General features: G+C 45.8%; 4 protein-coding genes across 4 annotated transcripts; 1 reads left to right on the forward strand and 3 right to left on the reverse strand.

Moving 5' to 3' along the window:
• Window positions 1-220: 220 nt before the first annotated feature.
• Window positions 221-2,760, forward strand: F5J12DRAFT_783783 (uncharacterized protein; the record flags this gene model as incomplete). The annotated part of the gene is made up of 8 exons (XM_051742912.1): window positions 221-479; window positions 548-815; window positions 854-1,147; window positions 1,259-1,743; window positions 1,850-1,964; window positions 2,076-2,094; window positions 2,166-2,552; window positions 2,617-2,760. The coding sequence occupies 8 exons, from the start codon at window positions 221-223 to the stop codon at window positions 2,758-2,760; spliced, it is 1,971 nt and encodes a 656-aa protein (XP_051598741.1).
• Window positions 2,761-6,251: 3,491 nt separating this feature from the next.
• On the reverse strand, window positions 6,252-6,404 carry F5J12DRAFT_682482 (uncharacterized protein; the record flags this gene model as incomplete). Its single annotated transcript, XM_051740271.1, has 1 exon — window positions 6,252-6,404. A coding segment is annotated over one exon (153 nt), but the record flags the coding sequence as incomplete, so codon positions are not given.
• Window positions 6,405-9,355: 2,951 nt separating this feature from the next.
• F5J12DRAFT_921680 (glycoside hydrolase family 27 protein) lies at window positions 9,356-11,753 on the reverse strand (the record flags this gene model as incomplete). Its single annotated transcript, XM_051749297.1, has 19 exons — window positions 9,356-9,661; window positions 9,719-9,805; window positions 9,867-9,944; window positions 10,001-10,114; window positions 10,172-10,259; window positions 10,310-10,317; window positions 10,381-10,435; window positions 10,487-10,523; window positions 10,644-10,692; window positions 10,746-10,834; window positions 10,884-10,939; window positions 10,992-11,036; window positions 11,085-11,146; window positions 11,206-11,218; window positions 11,278-11,338; window positions 11,393-11,471; window positions 11,537-11,599; window positions 11,661-11,677; window positions 11,741-11,753. 19 exons carry the CDS (start codon window positions 11,751-11,753, stop codon window positions 9,482-9,484), a joined length of 1,194 nt encoding a protein of 397 aa, XP_051598743.1. The 3' UTR covers window positions 9,356-9,481.
• Window positions 11,754-12,830: 1,077 nt separating this feature from the next.
• On the reverse strand, window positions 12,831-13,220 carry F5J12DRAFT_722821 (uncharacterized protein; the record flags this gene model as incomplete). The annotated part of the gene is made up of 1 exon (XM_051741400.1): window positions 12,831-13,220. One exon carries the CDS (start codon window positions 13,218-13,220, stop codon window positions 12,831-12,833), a length of 390 nt encoding a protein of 129 aa, XP_051598744.1.
• Between the last annotated feature and the right edge of the window lie 3,856 nt (window positions 13,221-17,076).

Consider the following 17,076-nt stretch of genomic DNA (forward strand, 5'->3'; position numbering starts at 1 on the left):
ACACCTGGCTTTTTGGAATTCTTGATGTCCTTGGTGGTGATGCATCATCCATGTAGCAATATAGGTCAGCATCATTACCCTGGACTAAATTGGGTGCCTGGATGCTCAAAGATCCTGCCCTAGTAGGTGATTCATTGCTTTGGCCAGTTGCATATCTTGCCTCATTGTTGAACATCTTCCCCCAGCATTTGAGATCCCTCCACATCTTATTGCTATCAATATGCACATGGTTGACCCAGCAACAACCTTTGCCACACAGATGTGGCCACCTTTCAACCAGATGATGACAGCACAAGAGGCCAAGGTGAAGGATCATGCATGGTATTGCCTTTGTCACCAGCCTAAGTCTCACCCATATTACAAGGTCATGGAGGAGCTTACCAGGCCTTTGTCAAGGGCCAAGCACCAGGCACAGCTGGTGGATAAGGGGAAGGGGAAAGAGTTGGGTACAGATGAGGCTCAAAGGATTTGGCTTCTGGGTGAGCACTAATTCTGAGGATGGCAATTGGGTAGACCACTGATATGGGATCTGAAGATGCACCCACAGACACTATGGCTAGGACCACTGGAGTTGCAACACAGAAGCTGGGAAATGAGGAGGATCAGAACAGGGAGAAGGCACAGGGCTGTAGCCAGTCAAGATGTGGCCAGCCAGTGGCCAAGCCTGTCAATGCCAGTGATCAGACCAGTAGAGGCTGGAGCTGGTCAAGGAGACCAACAAAGAAGGCAAAACCAGCAGTCAACAAGGATGTGCAGGACTGGCAAGACATCAACAACCCTCCTGAGTCCTGGGAGGTAGTGCTGGAAGCTGAGTGGTGTGTGAGATGCTGGGATGGGAGTTGGCCCTGTACAGTGCTAGCTGGCAGGGCATGCTGGAAATGCCACTGTACCAAATACTCATGCAGCTTGTTCAAGGGGAGGGGAGACAAGTTCAAGATGCAGCAAAAAGCCTCCCATTCAAGGCCTCGCTGGCAACAATCCCCAGAAGACACAGCCAGCCTTCCCACCACTTCAATGCTGGCTGTGCCAGCTCCATTGACCAGTTGACAAGCCAAACATCAAAGGGCACCAAGCTGAAATCAATCCACTGGTCCATCCAAAGTAACAAGCCATCATTTGTCTCCTGGCCCATGGACTGGCCACCCCAGTAAGTTTTTCACAGTGCTATGTTTTTTGCTAATCAGTTGAACTAATATTTCTATTGAGTAGTGGAAATTATTACTCCATCATGGCTATCCCAGTCATGGTCTTGTGCAAGAAGCATTGCAACAGACCCACCCATCACTCCAGTGCCAATTACTACAACTGGTGCCAATGATCCATGCCATTGTGATGAGTATCAGGAAGAGGTTACTGTCCTCAAGCAGGAGAATGCTGACATGAGGTGGGAGATAGAAGTAACCCATACTGAGCTTGCTGCTCTCCATCAGGTGGTAGATGCTTTCTGTAATCACCTATTCCTGGCCCTAGATGTGCTTAACCATCCTCTGGTCCCATTTCACACTACTTCCAACCCTACACTGGTACCTCACATGCCAGTCATGGTGGAACTTGGCACTGCAACCAGTGTTGTAGAGGTTCAATCATCCCAAAGCAGCTCAAGACAGGAGTCCACTGAACCCCCCCCCAAGCTTCATTTGAGGGAGGTGCTGGCTTGGAAGTACCTCCTTCAAATGTTGAACCTGTGCATGGACCTGCTGGAGGTCTGGCAATCTCTATTACTCCACCACCACCAGCAGTCAGGTCAGCACCCAGACTGGAAGGTAGGATGGAGGTTGACTAACATCAATGTACTTGTCATTTCACAATCCATTTGTGTTTTTTTGTCTTTGTACTTGTACTTTGTTAGATGCAGCAATATATTCTATATTGTCAAAATGTGATCTCCAGGAAGAAGTAGCTACTGCTGCTGGTAGTTGTTACTGTATGATTCAGATACTGGAAAACCAATCTGGTATGGTGATGTCTGTACCAAGGCCATGTTGTTACAAGTGCTAAGGGCCAATGGAGTCATGGTTCACCTAGATGATTGAATGATGACTGGCCAGCATAACTCAATTGTTTTTGCTGTATAGCATGATGGTGACTCTCATGGTATTGTTCTTGCTTGCTGGAGTCCATAAGGCATTGAATTCACAGTGTAAATGTACTGGGTAGTTGGCTAGTCTTCTGGTCATTACCAGAGCCACCATTGTGGTAATACATGCATCTCCAGCATGGTACTGGTACCAGTACATGCATACACTGTGGACCTGCTCCTGGGAGGTCAGGCAGGTCAGGCATGGCATGGTATAATTTCTGGGCAGGCCTCCATGGCATTGGCACCAGGATGGCATTCATGGCATTGGTGCTGGGACAGCTTGACTGATGGCCTCACAGCATTGGGGATGTGCCAGAACATATGGCATAGGTGCCAGGATGGCTTCCATGGCATTAGTCCTGGGTTGGTGTTGGCCTGGCTCACATTGCATTGGTGCTGGGACACCTTGAATGGCATTGGTATTGGGTCTGCCCATGTGGAATTCAATGCCAGGACAGCCAGCATGGCATTGGTGTTGTGCTGGCCTGCATGGCATTTGTATTGGCCCTGTTCATATTGCATTGGTGTTGGCCCAGCTCACATGGCATTCATCCCAGGATGGCCTGCATGGCATTGGTGATGGGCTGGCCCACATGGCAGTGTTGCCAGGATGGCTAGCATGGCATTGGTGTTGGGCTGGCTTGCATGACAGTGTTGCCAGGGGTGAACTCAGGGGCTGAGCCCATCCATACCTTCCAGGGACACCCAACTCTGGGCTTACCTGGGATTACTCATATTGCAGTGGCTACACCCTAATCCCACAGCTGGCTTGTACCCCATGATGACAATTCTAACTTCTGCCCAGCCATTCTCCATAATGACTCCTACTCTTGGACTCAGCTGTATGCTATGGTGACACACATTTATTGGGCTCTCCCATAGTCCATGATGACACTTACTCCCCAGCCTGCTTGTAACTGACAATGACAATTCAAACCACAGCTGCACCATTCCTCATGACAACATTTCCTCTCAGGCTCAGCTGTACTACATGGTGACACTCATCAGTTGGGCTCTCCCATACTACAAGGTGACAATAGGTTCATGGCTCTCATGTAACACATGTGCACAAGCCATACATGGGCTCAACCTCCACTGGCCCATCACTGACAGACAATTGTCAGCCTCCACTGACTGTCTCATACAGCCTAACCAGGTGCATGGGCTCTGTGGGCTTTAGTCATAGACCTTGCAGTTGGAGAGATCTTAGGCCCTGTTCAGCATGCCAGTTGAAAAATTTTGAAAAAAAAAAGATATGGAAAATTTCTCTCATGGTGTCATGTGACATAGGTTGTGGGAAGATCTCACATGACATATGTTTATGTGAGCATATTGATCTATGTGCTAACCATGCAACACTGTCCTTATGGATACCAATGCCAACACTCAACACAAGGTTGCATGCCAATGTCATCTTCTGGCCCTACTTTCATGTCTTATTGCCCATGCCTGCTACTACTACCAGCTTTTATTTTTTCTGCTTCTACACTGATCCCTTATCACACCTCCATCCTTACCAGTGAAGCCTGGGTTTACAAACTGCTAGATGGCCATCCACAGCACATCAAGAACAACCTCAGCATTCAAAAAGAGCAATTTGAAGCCCTCATATCCATTCCATGTGACTGCAGTTTTTCTAGAAGCCACCATGGTATCTCTGTTGAAGAACTGACTTCGCTATCTTTCTCTACTTCTGCATCACTGGACTTTCCTCTTGCCATGTCAGTGAAAGGTTTCAACATACACTGGAAACTGTAGCCAAGTGAGTCATATTATTCTTGATCTGAAATAATGGAGCTGTACAGATTTTCAGATACTTCAAACTCATCCTCATTGAGTTTTCATCCAATCCTTTCTACTCCTTGCAAGTCAGATTCCCCAATTCAATGACCCCCCCATCTGAAACTATCACTCATGATCCACATTTTATTTTTTTTCCATGACTGCATCAGTGCTGTTGATGGCATGCATATCTGGGCATATGTGCCCCTAGAAGAACAGGTGACTTGGTGGAACCACAAGGGGTATCTATCTCAAAACTGCCTCTTCATATGCAACTTTGACTTGTGCTTTATGTATGCACTCTGTGGTTGGGATGGCTCAGTCGCTGATGCCACTCTCTGGCATGATGCATATATGAATGACCTTTTGCATTCCTCTAGGCAAGTATCTGCTGGTGGACACTGGATTTGGTAGCTGCAATGCATTACTCATACCATACCAGGGTATCCATTACCACTTGAAGGAGTGGCATCAGTCAAGACTGAAGTAAGGGCTTGATATCATTACTTTGCTTTCAGTTGCTGATGACTCATCCCCTCCACTCATCTAGACTATCAAATCCTCAAGAACTGTTTAACCTCCACCATGCTGCTCTTTGGAATGTAGTCAAACAGATATTTGGAGTTCTGAAACATCAATGGCATATACTTCAGCTCACACCAGAATTCAGTCTTGAAATACAAGCAAGAATTCCAATGGCACTCTGTGCCTTGCATAACCTTGGTGTAATGTTCAACCCTGACATATTCCCCCTTGGCAAAGACATTGATTTCCAGGAAGACAACTATGACAGTCTTCTTCCTGAACTTGGAGGTGAGGTGCTGAGTACTGCAGAGAGGCAGCATGCAGAATGGCATCATGAGGAGATCACTCAGTCAATGTGGGAAGATCATATGGACAAGCATCACTGCTGTGGAATACCTCCACCCACATAAACTGATAGTGCTATGCAGCATTCATGTATTGTTCATGTATTTTCATCAGTCACATCCAATTGTATCACATTCAAATTGCATCATATTGTCCAAAGAAACTGCAGTAAAAGATGATGCATGCTACCTTGTATACAGACTTTGCAACAAACTACTCAAACAACATTACCTGACTTGTGAACTTGTAACAACTTCCACTGGATCCACCTGATGCACATGTTCTCCTCAAGTTTGTTGAAGATAATAATTTGGTTTGCATTGCCAGGAGTGGCAAGGTAGTTGAGTATCTTGAAGTGATCCTGCTGAGGCATATCAAGGGCATTAATAATAAGCATTGTTGTCTCCATACTTTCTTCAGTGGCTGTCTTTACTGGTGCAGAGGGCATGGGGCTCATAGCAAGGCCACTGAGACTTTGCACCATTTTCTGCAATGCATCTTGGCCTTCCATCTGCATCTTTGCCTGTTCACTGTGCAGGCAAGACCATGTCCACTTGGACACTGACACTGGTCAGTGCCAAGGAGCTACTGGAGACTGTGGAAGGTGCAAGGAGTGTGGAAGGGGGTGGGGGAACTTGATGCTGGTGTGTTGGGAGTTTGAGGAATGATGAAGGGAGAAAGCAAAGTTGATGCCACCTGGTTGGAAGTTGACTGGGTGCTGGGGGCAGGTGTATCTAATTTTTTCTTGGATTTTCCCCTTGGAGGATGGATGACATATTTACCCTTCTCTGTTCCAGGCAAGAGCTGGTCCATGAGATGGAGGTGAGACCACCCAGTGTTCTTGAACTTCTCTACTTTGCTATTAGCCTACAATTATGGTAAGCATGTGTGATCACAGGTAGATAAGAGCAATCAATACCTGCACCTGTGCAAGCCACCAAGGATCATTGTCATCTGTAATTCAACAACCATGCTTGTCTGACCAAGTCCAACCTGATGCACTCCTGAGATCATTCACAAGAGCATACATCCTTTTGAGCTACAAAGACATCAGACAGCAAGATAATAATAAGATGCTACTCACATCCCCATGGTACTTGCTTTTGCATGCCAATGTATGCTTTGGTACACCTTTGTACACTGGAAACTTGGCTCTCAAATGAGCTGCTGCTGCCTCAAAAACTGTGTCCTTGAACCCTCCATCACCAGCATGAGGCAAAGACTCGAGTAAGAATTCAAGGAGAGCATCTCCTCCTCCATGTTCCAGAGACAGCTTTGTGTGCAGGTAGGTCTTTTACCAGCATTCTGCAGAATGGTAGGATCCACTGGGCCACTTGAGCAAAGAGATTGCCTAGATCCATTGCTGGATGAATCAGACATGTTGGGTGGCTCACTGCATAGGACTCCCAGGGGAGTGACAAACAGGACAAGGTTACCTAATCATGTTCCTGCAGCCTATGTCATATGACACCATGAGAGTTTTTCAAAAATTTTCAACTGGCATTCTGAACAGGGCCTTATTGAATGGAGCTGACAATGTCTCCAAAATCTCACCATCCAGGTGGCCAGCACCCTTGACAAAGTTGAGACTATACCTTAGGAAGCAAGAGTGTTTGTGGGCAGCCAAATGAAACTTCCCCACAGCAGAAATGATTTCCAGACCAGGAGGAAGAAGCTCACCAATCCAGAGAACTGCATCTTTGCATTGTGGAGTCTGACTCTGATGGACTTGACTGATTTGTTAGTGGGCACTGCTGAGAAACTCTTGCTCCACTCATAAATGACCTTCAACTTCTCCTGTTTTGCTGCAGTGTCATCTTTGGGGATATCTTTCATGAGTTGGTTGTACTCTGCCATAATGATATTGTTGACTGTGTTTTGGTCAGCTGGGAAGAATGTTATAAAATAAATTCTGTGACAAGGGCATGCATACTGCCATCAGGTTTTGGTTGGGTGGCTGGAGTAGTGGCTGCGCTTTTTTATGCTTATGTAATTACATAAAATTCAGAGGAGTGATGAAAATAAACTGTGGGGATTTGTGGGGAGAAACTCCAAAGGGCAGGAGGGGGGTGGGCAGATCTCAAATCTACACTACTAGTATATTGATGCATCACTTCACCTCCAATTCATGATGGAATGGTGTGCATGGAAAACTGCTGTTGAGTGGGTGCTGAGGATATGACATCCACACAAAACAGATAGGTGGATGGCCAGCAATAGCTTGATTCATGCAGCACACAGTCAGGCTGCAGCCTGCTGCATCTGGATCACTGAACTCACCTCCAATTCATGCAGGAATGGTGTCTGCAGAATGCCACTGTTGAGGGGGTGCCAGGGATACCACATCTGCTCAATACAGATTGGTGGATGACTCACAACAGTTGGATGAATGGCACATACATCCAGGGTGCACCTTGCAGGATCTGGCTCACTCAAATCAGCTCCAATTCATGTTGGAATGGTGCCAATGGAAAGCCACTGTTCAGCAGGAGCTGAGCATACTGCATCTGCTCAATACAGATGGGCAGATGGCTCACAATAGTCTGATTAATGGGACATACATCCCAGGTGCAGCATGCAAGGTCTGGGTCACTCAAATCAGCTCTGATTCATGCTGGAATCATGTCCATGGAAAGCTGCTGTTGAGTGGGTGCCAGGGATGCCACATCCACTCAATGTGGATGGGCAGATCACTGGCAATAGTCTGATTAATGCCAAATACACCAAGGGTGCAGCTTGTGAGATCTGGGTCACTCAAATCATGTCTGATTCATGCTGGAATGGTGTCCATGGAAAGCCACTGTTCAGCAGGTGCTGGGGATACAGCATCCACTCAATTCAGATGGGTGGATGGTTGGCAATAGTCTGATTAATACCACATACATCCAGGGTGGCACTTGCAAGATCTGAATCACTCAAATCAGCTCTGATTCATGCCAGAATGGTGTCCATGGACAGCCACTGTTGAGTGGGTGCTGAGGATACCACATCCACTCAATACAGATGGGCAGAAGGCTGGAAATAGTCTGATTAATAGGACAAACATCCCAGGTACAGCTTGTGAGGTCTTGGCCACTCACATCAGCTCCAATTCATGCCAGAATGGTGCCCATGGAAAGCCACTGTTCAGCAGGTGCTGGGGATATTGCATCCACTCAATATGGATGGGTGGATGGCTGGAAATAGTCTGATTAATGCCAAATACATCCAGGGTGCAGCTTGCAAGATCTGGGTCACTCAAATCATCTCTGATTCATGCCAGCATGGTGTCCATGGAAAGCCACTGTTCAGTGGGTGCCAGGGATACCACATCCATTAATGACAGGCCCATCTTTATGTTTTGACAGGGTACATCTTACTGGGGCCAGGCCCACCCATATGCTGTGACAATATAAATAATACTACTGAAGGGCCCATCCATATGTTGTGATGCTATACATGAGATTACTGATGGGCCTGTCTTTATGTTTCATCAGAGGTAAATCTTACTGTGGATGGGCCCATCCATATGTTGTGACAATATAAATAATATTACTGAAGGGCTTGTCCATATGTTGTGAGTCTATTCAATGATACTAGTGACAGGCCCATCTTTATGTTTTGACAGGGTACATCTTACTGCAGCCAGGCCTGCCCATATGTTGTGACAATATAAATAATACTACTGAAGGGCCCATCCATATGTTGTGATGCTATACATGAGATTACTGACAGGCCTGTCTTTACATTTTGTCAGAGGTACATCTTACTGTGGATGGGCCTGTCCATATATTGCAACAATATAAATAATACTACTGAATGTCCTGACATTATGTTGTGACTCTATTACATGATATTAGTGACAGGCCTGTCTTTATGTTTCAACAGTGGTACATCTTACTATTGACAGGCCCATCCATATGTTGTGACAGGGGTATGGCTTATTATGAATGGGCCTGTTTATATGTTGCAACACCATAAATGATATTCCTCCTGGGCCCATCCTTATGTTGTGACCCTCTCCATGTTATGATAGGTGGGCCCACCTTGATGTTGTGACAGGGGTGTAACCTACCAGGATAGGCCCATCCATGTCTTATAGCAGCTCAGTATTCTTAATTGGTCACAGGCCTGTCTAAATGTTTTAACATCCTTACCCACCATGGGCCCTCCCATATGTTGTGGTAATCCACTTACAGGTCTGTACATATGTTGCTCTCACTTTAGTCCCTTGGGCCTGTCCATGTGTACTGGCTAATTTATTTAGTCAGGCCCATCTTGGGGTCTATATACGTGTTGGTGTTTTGGCACACAGGCTGCCCATGTGTTGTGACTAAATGGACTACATGGGGTCCCCCCCTCAAACATGTGACCAGAGTTAATGCTCCTTAAGCCCTGAATGACCATTGGCAACAAAGAGTTTACAGACCTGGCCTGAAAGCATCCAGGAATAAGACCAAAAAAGTGTAAACTAGACTTTTGTCAATTTACATCTTTTTTATCTCTATGTCTTACAGTGCAAATACCATGCAGTACACTTCATGCAAGGAAGCTTGAGATAATCCCAACCAACCTTACAGGACGGCTGGTTTGTTGATGAATGTGAAGTGTATGTGCACACAGCCCACCATTAATCTGGGTTTTCACTCCATCATGCAACCTTCATCATCAAATACAGCTGCACTTCACTTCAATAGTACATAGCAATTTACTCTTCTAACACCAGATACAGCCCAATGGCAATACGACAGATGCTCCACCCACCGTTCACTAGTCGATCCTTATGCCAGACTGGCTTATACACCACTCTGTGACCGCACAGGGTGGCCACAGCCCCTCAGGTTCATCCCCAGCATCCTGAAGCAGTAACGCGACAACGCCATGTGGGGGGACATTATATGCTGTGAAGTTCCTTACAGCAGTGCCATTGTTGGAATGAGCCCAAAGATCCTACAAGGGTATATTGTTTGGTACGGGGAAAAGCTTCATTCAAGAAATCCGGCTTACCCTAACAGAATACTGAATACCTGCTCGAATCCACGGAGACTCGGTCAGATTGAGAAACATCGTCGCTGGCTCGTCCAATGTATTGATCTGTGGTCGGTTCACATGATGAGATGGGAGGTTGTTTCTCAGAGTGAAAAGAGATACTTGCCAACATAAACACCGTCCCGTTCTGACTCTCTCCACTCCAATACTGCGCAGGATGTGTACTGTTGCTAATGTAGTCCGGCTAGAAGATTTCGACAAGTGAGTGAGTAACTCTATCGGACAAAACGCCATAGTTACATTAATGCCCCATCTGAAGGGAGTAACACCAGTGCCGACGACTGGATCTTGGTTAATGGCTATGATTTCACGGTTCGTGAGAATCTCTATCGTCTGATTACTGGCTGTTTCTAGCTGTTCTCGTCGAAATCAATTAACGGAACATGCAGTTCCGAGATATGTAGTCCGTACATCGGTGCCAATTAATAGCGGAGATTTCATCAGAGCCCAGGCGGTGAAATGAGTTTTGGATTCTTCGTATGTCAAATTCCCATTTCCACTGAAGAGCAACGAAGTTAGCTTGCGATAGCATCACAGCTTTTTACTTACATTTCGAGCTATAGCAATGTCAATTTGTGAGTTTTATCACACAGACACACAACAGACAAGCCGCTGCTTACCATGTCCATGTCGTTATGTCCGTAGAAATCGTTTGCCCAAGAATAGAAAGAATTTCTGTAAAATCCCGTTAACAAATCCAAGACCACATTGTGGCGAGGCCCCTACTGATTAATGATGCTAGCGACAGATCCCCAGTAAGGCACTGCAAACGCTCAATACACGCATACGCGCAAGCACAGAGATTCATTGAACACACAAATAGCGTTGGCAGTCTGGGCATTTCGTCGTCAGGATCAGTCCCACTCCGCTAGTATACGAAAACATACCCGCCAACTCTGACCGTATCTCTTCCCCCACAACCATACCTGCTCCTGTACACGAGGGCATGAACGCTGGCTTCCAACACAAAATGTCTCACGCATACCCTTCCCCATTCGCACAGGGACAAAATTAGAGGCGGTTTCCCCGTAGACTGGGATAAATCGGATATAGCATTTGCCATGCGCGCATATCCTAGTACAGGCTGAGGAATTGAGTGGCAACAATGTTGAAGTACACGCACGACCCATGATATTCTCCCTCGTGATGTTGTCAAATGGAACGGCACAGTTGTCGTACCTGCAAATGGAAAGTATGAGTGCCTAAGCATACGAAACTCGTAGTGTCGTACTTCAAGTAGTCAAAGCCCCATTCATCCTGAAACAAGTTCGCATCTCTGAGCGCGGTTCAGCAGAAACGATCGTTAGAGAGCGATCGAGCGTACCTTGCTTCGTTTTGGTACGAGCCAGGATAGAGTTGACAAGTAAACCAGCCAGCGTCACTGTACTTGATAATGATGGGGGTTAATAAAGTCGCTTTTAGTGTTGCCAGGCTGTGCAACCCACGATTCCAGCGTTCCTATGAAACAGTTTAGGTCCGAGAATGGGATCTGAACTAGGAATAATTTGGGAACTCACAATCCCAAAGCATGAATGCTGTCCGTCAGTGTTTTCATGCCAGATGGGAATTTGGTTTGATCTGAAGAAGTGAGTCATTCTATATATAGCCCAATTTCCAACTACCACAGCTTACTCGCAACGATATCGCCATCAGAGTTGCGCTGTTTCGCAGCGTAGCAATCGTCAATGTTAACGTAGTTGTATCCTGCATCCTGGGGAGACACAAAATGAATCTATGCGTGCCCGAAAGTACATTTGCGACGATTACGCCACGCACCGCTAAGCCCAGGGATATCATAAGATTAGCATTTTGGATAACGATGTCCTCGCTAATGTTGCACTAATACAGAGAACTGGTTATTAGACAGTGCGACGAAACGGATCGTGTGCAGGAGATCTACATGGTATGCATTCCAAGCTTTACGATTCAAGATAAGTTTGTGTCAGTTCCAGTTGTGTACGCGGAAACGGGCCCACGAACTGTTAAAACCCATCACTGACACGAGGCATCAGAGGTACATTTCATGACTGCTAGCACGGGGTGCTCACCAGGAAGCTTTGCGACTCCCTCACTTGCATGGGCTCCAATTAAAACAGCTGGGGACAACGCGAAGGCGAGCACGAAGACAGAAGAGACAGTTGGCTTCATTCGTTTTGGAATGCCTACACCCGCAGAGACAGAGAAGTTAGTGATCTGTTCATGTCTAGTCTTCGTCACCTTCGACGCCATTTCGCCGCTAAGGATTGGATATGCAACCCCCTATGGGCGATATACACCCACCAGATAGCAGAGGAGGTAGCGGTGTAGATGGCGCTCGACGGTGCTTGGCGGTCATAGAGCTCTGCTACCCAAGTAAGAGTGGGATGAAGAAAGGCTCTGCCGAGTAATAACTAGACTTATAATGGGCGGACTTGCAAAGGGAAATCAATGCCCGGATGCCGCGCTTCTACGTCTCCTTACTATTGCTTCGCCGCCAAGACCCGAGGGTTGCACTGATCATGCGTGTCCCATCATTTTTCTGGGAACAATTGGGGATAAATTACTAACCGTGGCCACGCGGGGGACTTACAGGGGCTTGCTTGCACCCCAATACGACATCCAGACCCCAGAACGGACTGCTTCTACACGTCTAGTTGCCAAATTTGCAGAACCCATGAGCCCCGGAAACTATCTCCCACGTTATCGGATTCTAGAAATTCAAAAATTGTCAAACACATCGCTAATGTTGGATACGTGTAATATACGTTGTGCGAGGTACCCGGAACATCCATGGTAAGGCCAGGCCAGGCAAGGAATGTATGACAGCCTGGTACTGATCATGGCAGATGTGCCATACACTTATTTCAGCATGGATCCCATACTGGCTGAGGGTATACTATGGGCATGCAGCTCATGTAGGTCAGATACCCACTGCACATGGTGGTGACACCAATATCTGCAACTGTTACCCTGCTGGTCACTTCCAAGAATTGAGCAGATGTTTCTGGTCAGAAACACATCACATCCATTGCAAACTACAACAAACTACAACAGGTAGTTATGCATATATAGTGAGGACAGAACACATAGATCAGTTGGAGACTAGCAAAGGGAAGGGGTAGAAAAGGACAGCATGTCTACAAAATTCATTCCAGATGTATGATAGCATGTCTGAAACATTACAGGGGAATGTATCATCAGTCTCTTCCTTTGCAAGCCACTCTTTGATGAACTGTCCTTCCAGTGGGATGATCAGGTTCCATGGCTCCCATTTCCTGCATGGGAAGGCTGGATATGCTCCAATATATGCAAGCCAGAACACATCATGACCCCATGTCCATTCAGGAACATTCATCACTTGCACGATGTCCACCAGCCACTGTTCAATCCACTTTGACAGTTCCAACCAGTGGTTGGTGTCCATTGGGTTCCACAGGGGTGGTAAGGGTAGGAACATGATTGGGATTTCATTGTAGCTCATGTCAGTCTAGATAAAATATGATGCACAGCAGGATTATTGCACACAGTTAGGAAAGAAGAGGACAAACTCACACTTGCAATGCACATAGTGTAGTCACATTTAGTCACAACACATGGGCAGCTTGTGTGCCAAAACACCAACACTTATATAGACCCCAAGATGGGCCTGCCTAAATAGATCAGCCAGTACACATGGACAGGCCCAAGGGACTAAAGTGAGAGCAACATATGTACAGGCCTGTAAGTGGATTACCACAGCATATGGGAGGGCCCATGGTGGGTAAGGATGTTGAAACATTTAGATGGGCCCATGACCAATTAAGTATACTGAGTTGCTGTAAGACATGGATGGGCCCATCCTGGTAGGTTACACCCCTGTTGCAACATATGGATGGGCCCGGGAGTAATATCATTTATGGTGTCACAACATCTAGACAGGCCTGTTCATAATAAGCCATACCCCTGTTGCAACATAAAGATGGGCCTGTCGACAGTAAGATGTACCACTGTTGAAATGTAAAGATGGGCCTGTCACTAGTATCATTTAATAGAGTCACAACATAAGGTCAGGCCCATCAGTAGTATTATGCAACATATGGATGGGCCCATCCACAGTAAGATGTACCTCTGATGAAACATAAAGACAGGCCTGTCAGTAATCTCATGTATAGCATCACAACATATGGACAGGCCCTTCAGTAGTATTATTTATATTGTCACAACATATGGGCAGGCCCAGCCCCAGTAAGATGTACCCTGTTGAAACATAAAGACAGGCCCATCACTAATATCATTTAATAGAGTCACAACATATGGACAGGCCCTTCAGTAATATTATTTATATTGTCACAACATAAAGATGGGCCCATCAGTAATTGCATGTATAGCATCACAACATATGGACAGTAAGATGTACCCTGTCAAAACATAAAGACAGGCCCATCACTAATATCATTTAATAGAGTCACAACATATGGATGGGCCCTTCAGCATATTATTTATATCATCACAGCATATGGATGGGCCCATCCACAGTGAGATGTACCTCTGACAAAACATAAAGACAGGCCCATCAGTAATCTCATGTATAGCATCACAACATATGGATGGGCCCTTCAGTAGTATTATTTATATTGTCACAACATATGGGCAGGCCTGGCCCCAGTAAGATGTACCCCGTCAAAACATAAAGACGGGCCTGTCACTAATATCATTTAATAGAGTCACAACATATGGATGGGCCTTTCAGTAATATTATTTATATTGTCACAACATAAAGACAAGCCTGTCAGTAATCTCATGCATAGCATCACAACATATGGATGGGCCCTTCAGCATATTATTTATATCATCACAGCATATGGATGGGCCCATCCACAGTGAGATGTACCTCTGACAAAACATAAAGACAGGCCCATCAGTAATCTCATGTATAGCATCACAACATATGGATGGGCCCTTCAGTAGTATTATTTATATTGTCACAACATATGGGCAGGCCTGGCCCCAGTAAGATGTACCCCGTCAAAACATAAAGACGGGCCTGTCACTAATATCATTTAATAGAGTCACAACATATGGATGGGCCTTTCAGTAATATTATTTATATTGTCACAACATAAAGACAAGCCTGTCAGTAATCTCATGCATAGCATCACAACATATGGATGGGCCCTTCAGTAGTATTATTTATGTTGTCACAACATATGGGCAGGCCCAGCCCCAGTAAGATGTACCCTGTCAAAACATAAAGATGGGCTTGTCACTAATATCATTTAATAGAGTCACAACATATGGATGGGCCTGTCCACAGTAAGATGTACCTCTGACAAAACATAAAGACGGGCCTGTCAGTAATCTCATGTATAGCATCACAACATATGGACAGGCCCTTCAGTGGTATTATTTATATTGTCACAACATATGGGCAGGCCCAGCCCCAGTAAGATGTACCCTGTCAAAACATAAAGATGGGCCCATCAGTAATGTTGTTTAATAGCATCACAACATAAGGATGGGCCCTTCAGTAGTATTGTTTATATTGTTGCAACATATGGATGGGCCTGTCAGCAATATCATCTAGTAGCATCACAACATAAGGACAGGCCCTTCAGTAGTATCATGTATATCAACACAACAATGGACAGGCCCATCTAGCAAGATGCACCCCTGTCACAACATAAGGACAAGTCTGTGTATGGTATTCATAGGCAGCAGAAAGGGAGATCCAAGCTATCTACATAAGGACAGTCTGTGTAAGGCATTCTCAGGCAGCAGAAAGGGAGATCAAAGGGATCTACATAAGGACAGGCCCATCCATGGTATTCTCAGGCAGCAGATAAGGGAAAAAAAAAACCAGTGTTACAACATAAGACAGGCCAATCCATCCATCACAGGATTACAAACCCTTGGCACTGCATAAGATGGGCCAATCCATCATATCATAGATAGCTCACCACAAATGGATGGGCCTATCCATAATTGGATTATCCCCCTGTCACAATATAAGACAGGCCCAGGAAGACAAGAAATGAAGAAAGTGGAACCTCTCACACTATAGAGTATCTGAATTTCCCACTATAAATTGTGTTTCATATTGGATGATTTGCCTATTCAGTTGGAATCTCAGGTGCTGGTCTATGTAGCTGCAAGCCAGGCTCTGCCATTGGAGCAGACAGGAAACACACAAAACAAACAGCTATGCTATTCCAGAACAATGCATCATATTTTTATCTGAGCCTCTGCTTCATATATGCATTCAGGATTATTGACTTGTACCAGTATTGCTGTCATGCCATGGGAATCATTCATAGGTGGGATAAAAAATGCAACATCTGCATATCTCATTGTCCATCTTGAACCTCTGACTCTTCCACTCTCCAATCACCATCACCACTCTCACCATCAAACAACTCCATTGTCTCATCATCAGAAACATGTCATTGTCATCATCTCGCAAGCTCTTCAAGAAATTGCCTGAGCTCAATGCTGCAGCCAACTGCATCCTTCAAATTTACTTCAAGGATATTGTGGAAAGCAGCAAGCTGGGAAAGGTGGACAAGATTGCAAAGTGGAGAGGTGCCATCAAGGCAATAAATGATGAACTAGTGCATCATAGCATCATCACATTTTTTCACTAACTGATGCATTCAGCATGCTGTACATGACCTCATCACCAGGATGGATAAGATTCCAATGACCCTCATCAGTGTTGACATGTTCTTAAATGGCATGAAGACCTTGGCTTGATCAAGCACCCATGGCCTGAGTGGAAGACCACCCTATCCCCTTCCAAAACCAATGTTGCCAACCACAAGTGGCTTGACATTGTTGAGCATCAATATGACTATCACCAGTTGGGCCTCCCTATGCCCTGCATGGTGCCAACACCAACACCACCTGCTCAAGAGACTGAAATGCTTATGAGCGACAAAGGAAAACAGAAAGCAACCAAGGCAGAGGTGGAGCAAATGATAGCAGATAGCTCACACAGGATGGAGGTGGATGATGAGGGTGAAGATGAGGTGCCAGAGAAGGAGGATGACAAGGAAGAACCAGTGCAAGGCAGGCAGAAGTGCAAAGCTGCCACAAAAATGACATCCCATTGATCCAGACATTGATCCTGCTCTAGGAAGGCAACAGCAGAAACCAACAATGATGAAGACATTCCTGCTCAAGGCCAATCAAAATGCAAGCCTTGTCCACTGTCAGATGGACTTTATGGTCACACTGCCATAGCTGCCAGAAGGATGCCTTCCCCCAACCCCCATTCCTGTGAGTCGTGCTGCAGATGCAAGGTCTGATGCTACAAGAACCCTGGGAAGTCCTGCTTCCTATGTGATGGTTGCAAGATTCGA

Source organism: Pisolithus orientalis (assembly GCF_024613125.1).
Source record: "Pisolithus orientalis strain OTSU chromosome Unknown F5J12scaffold_20, whole genome shotgun sequence".
Lineage (NCBI taxonomy): Eukaryota > Fungi > Basidiomycota > Agaricomycetes > Boletales > Pisolithaceae > Pisolithus > Pisolithus orientalis.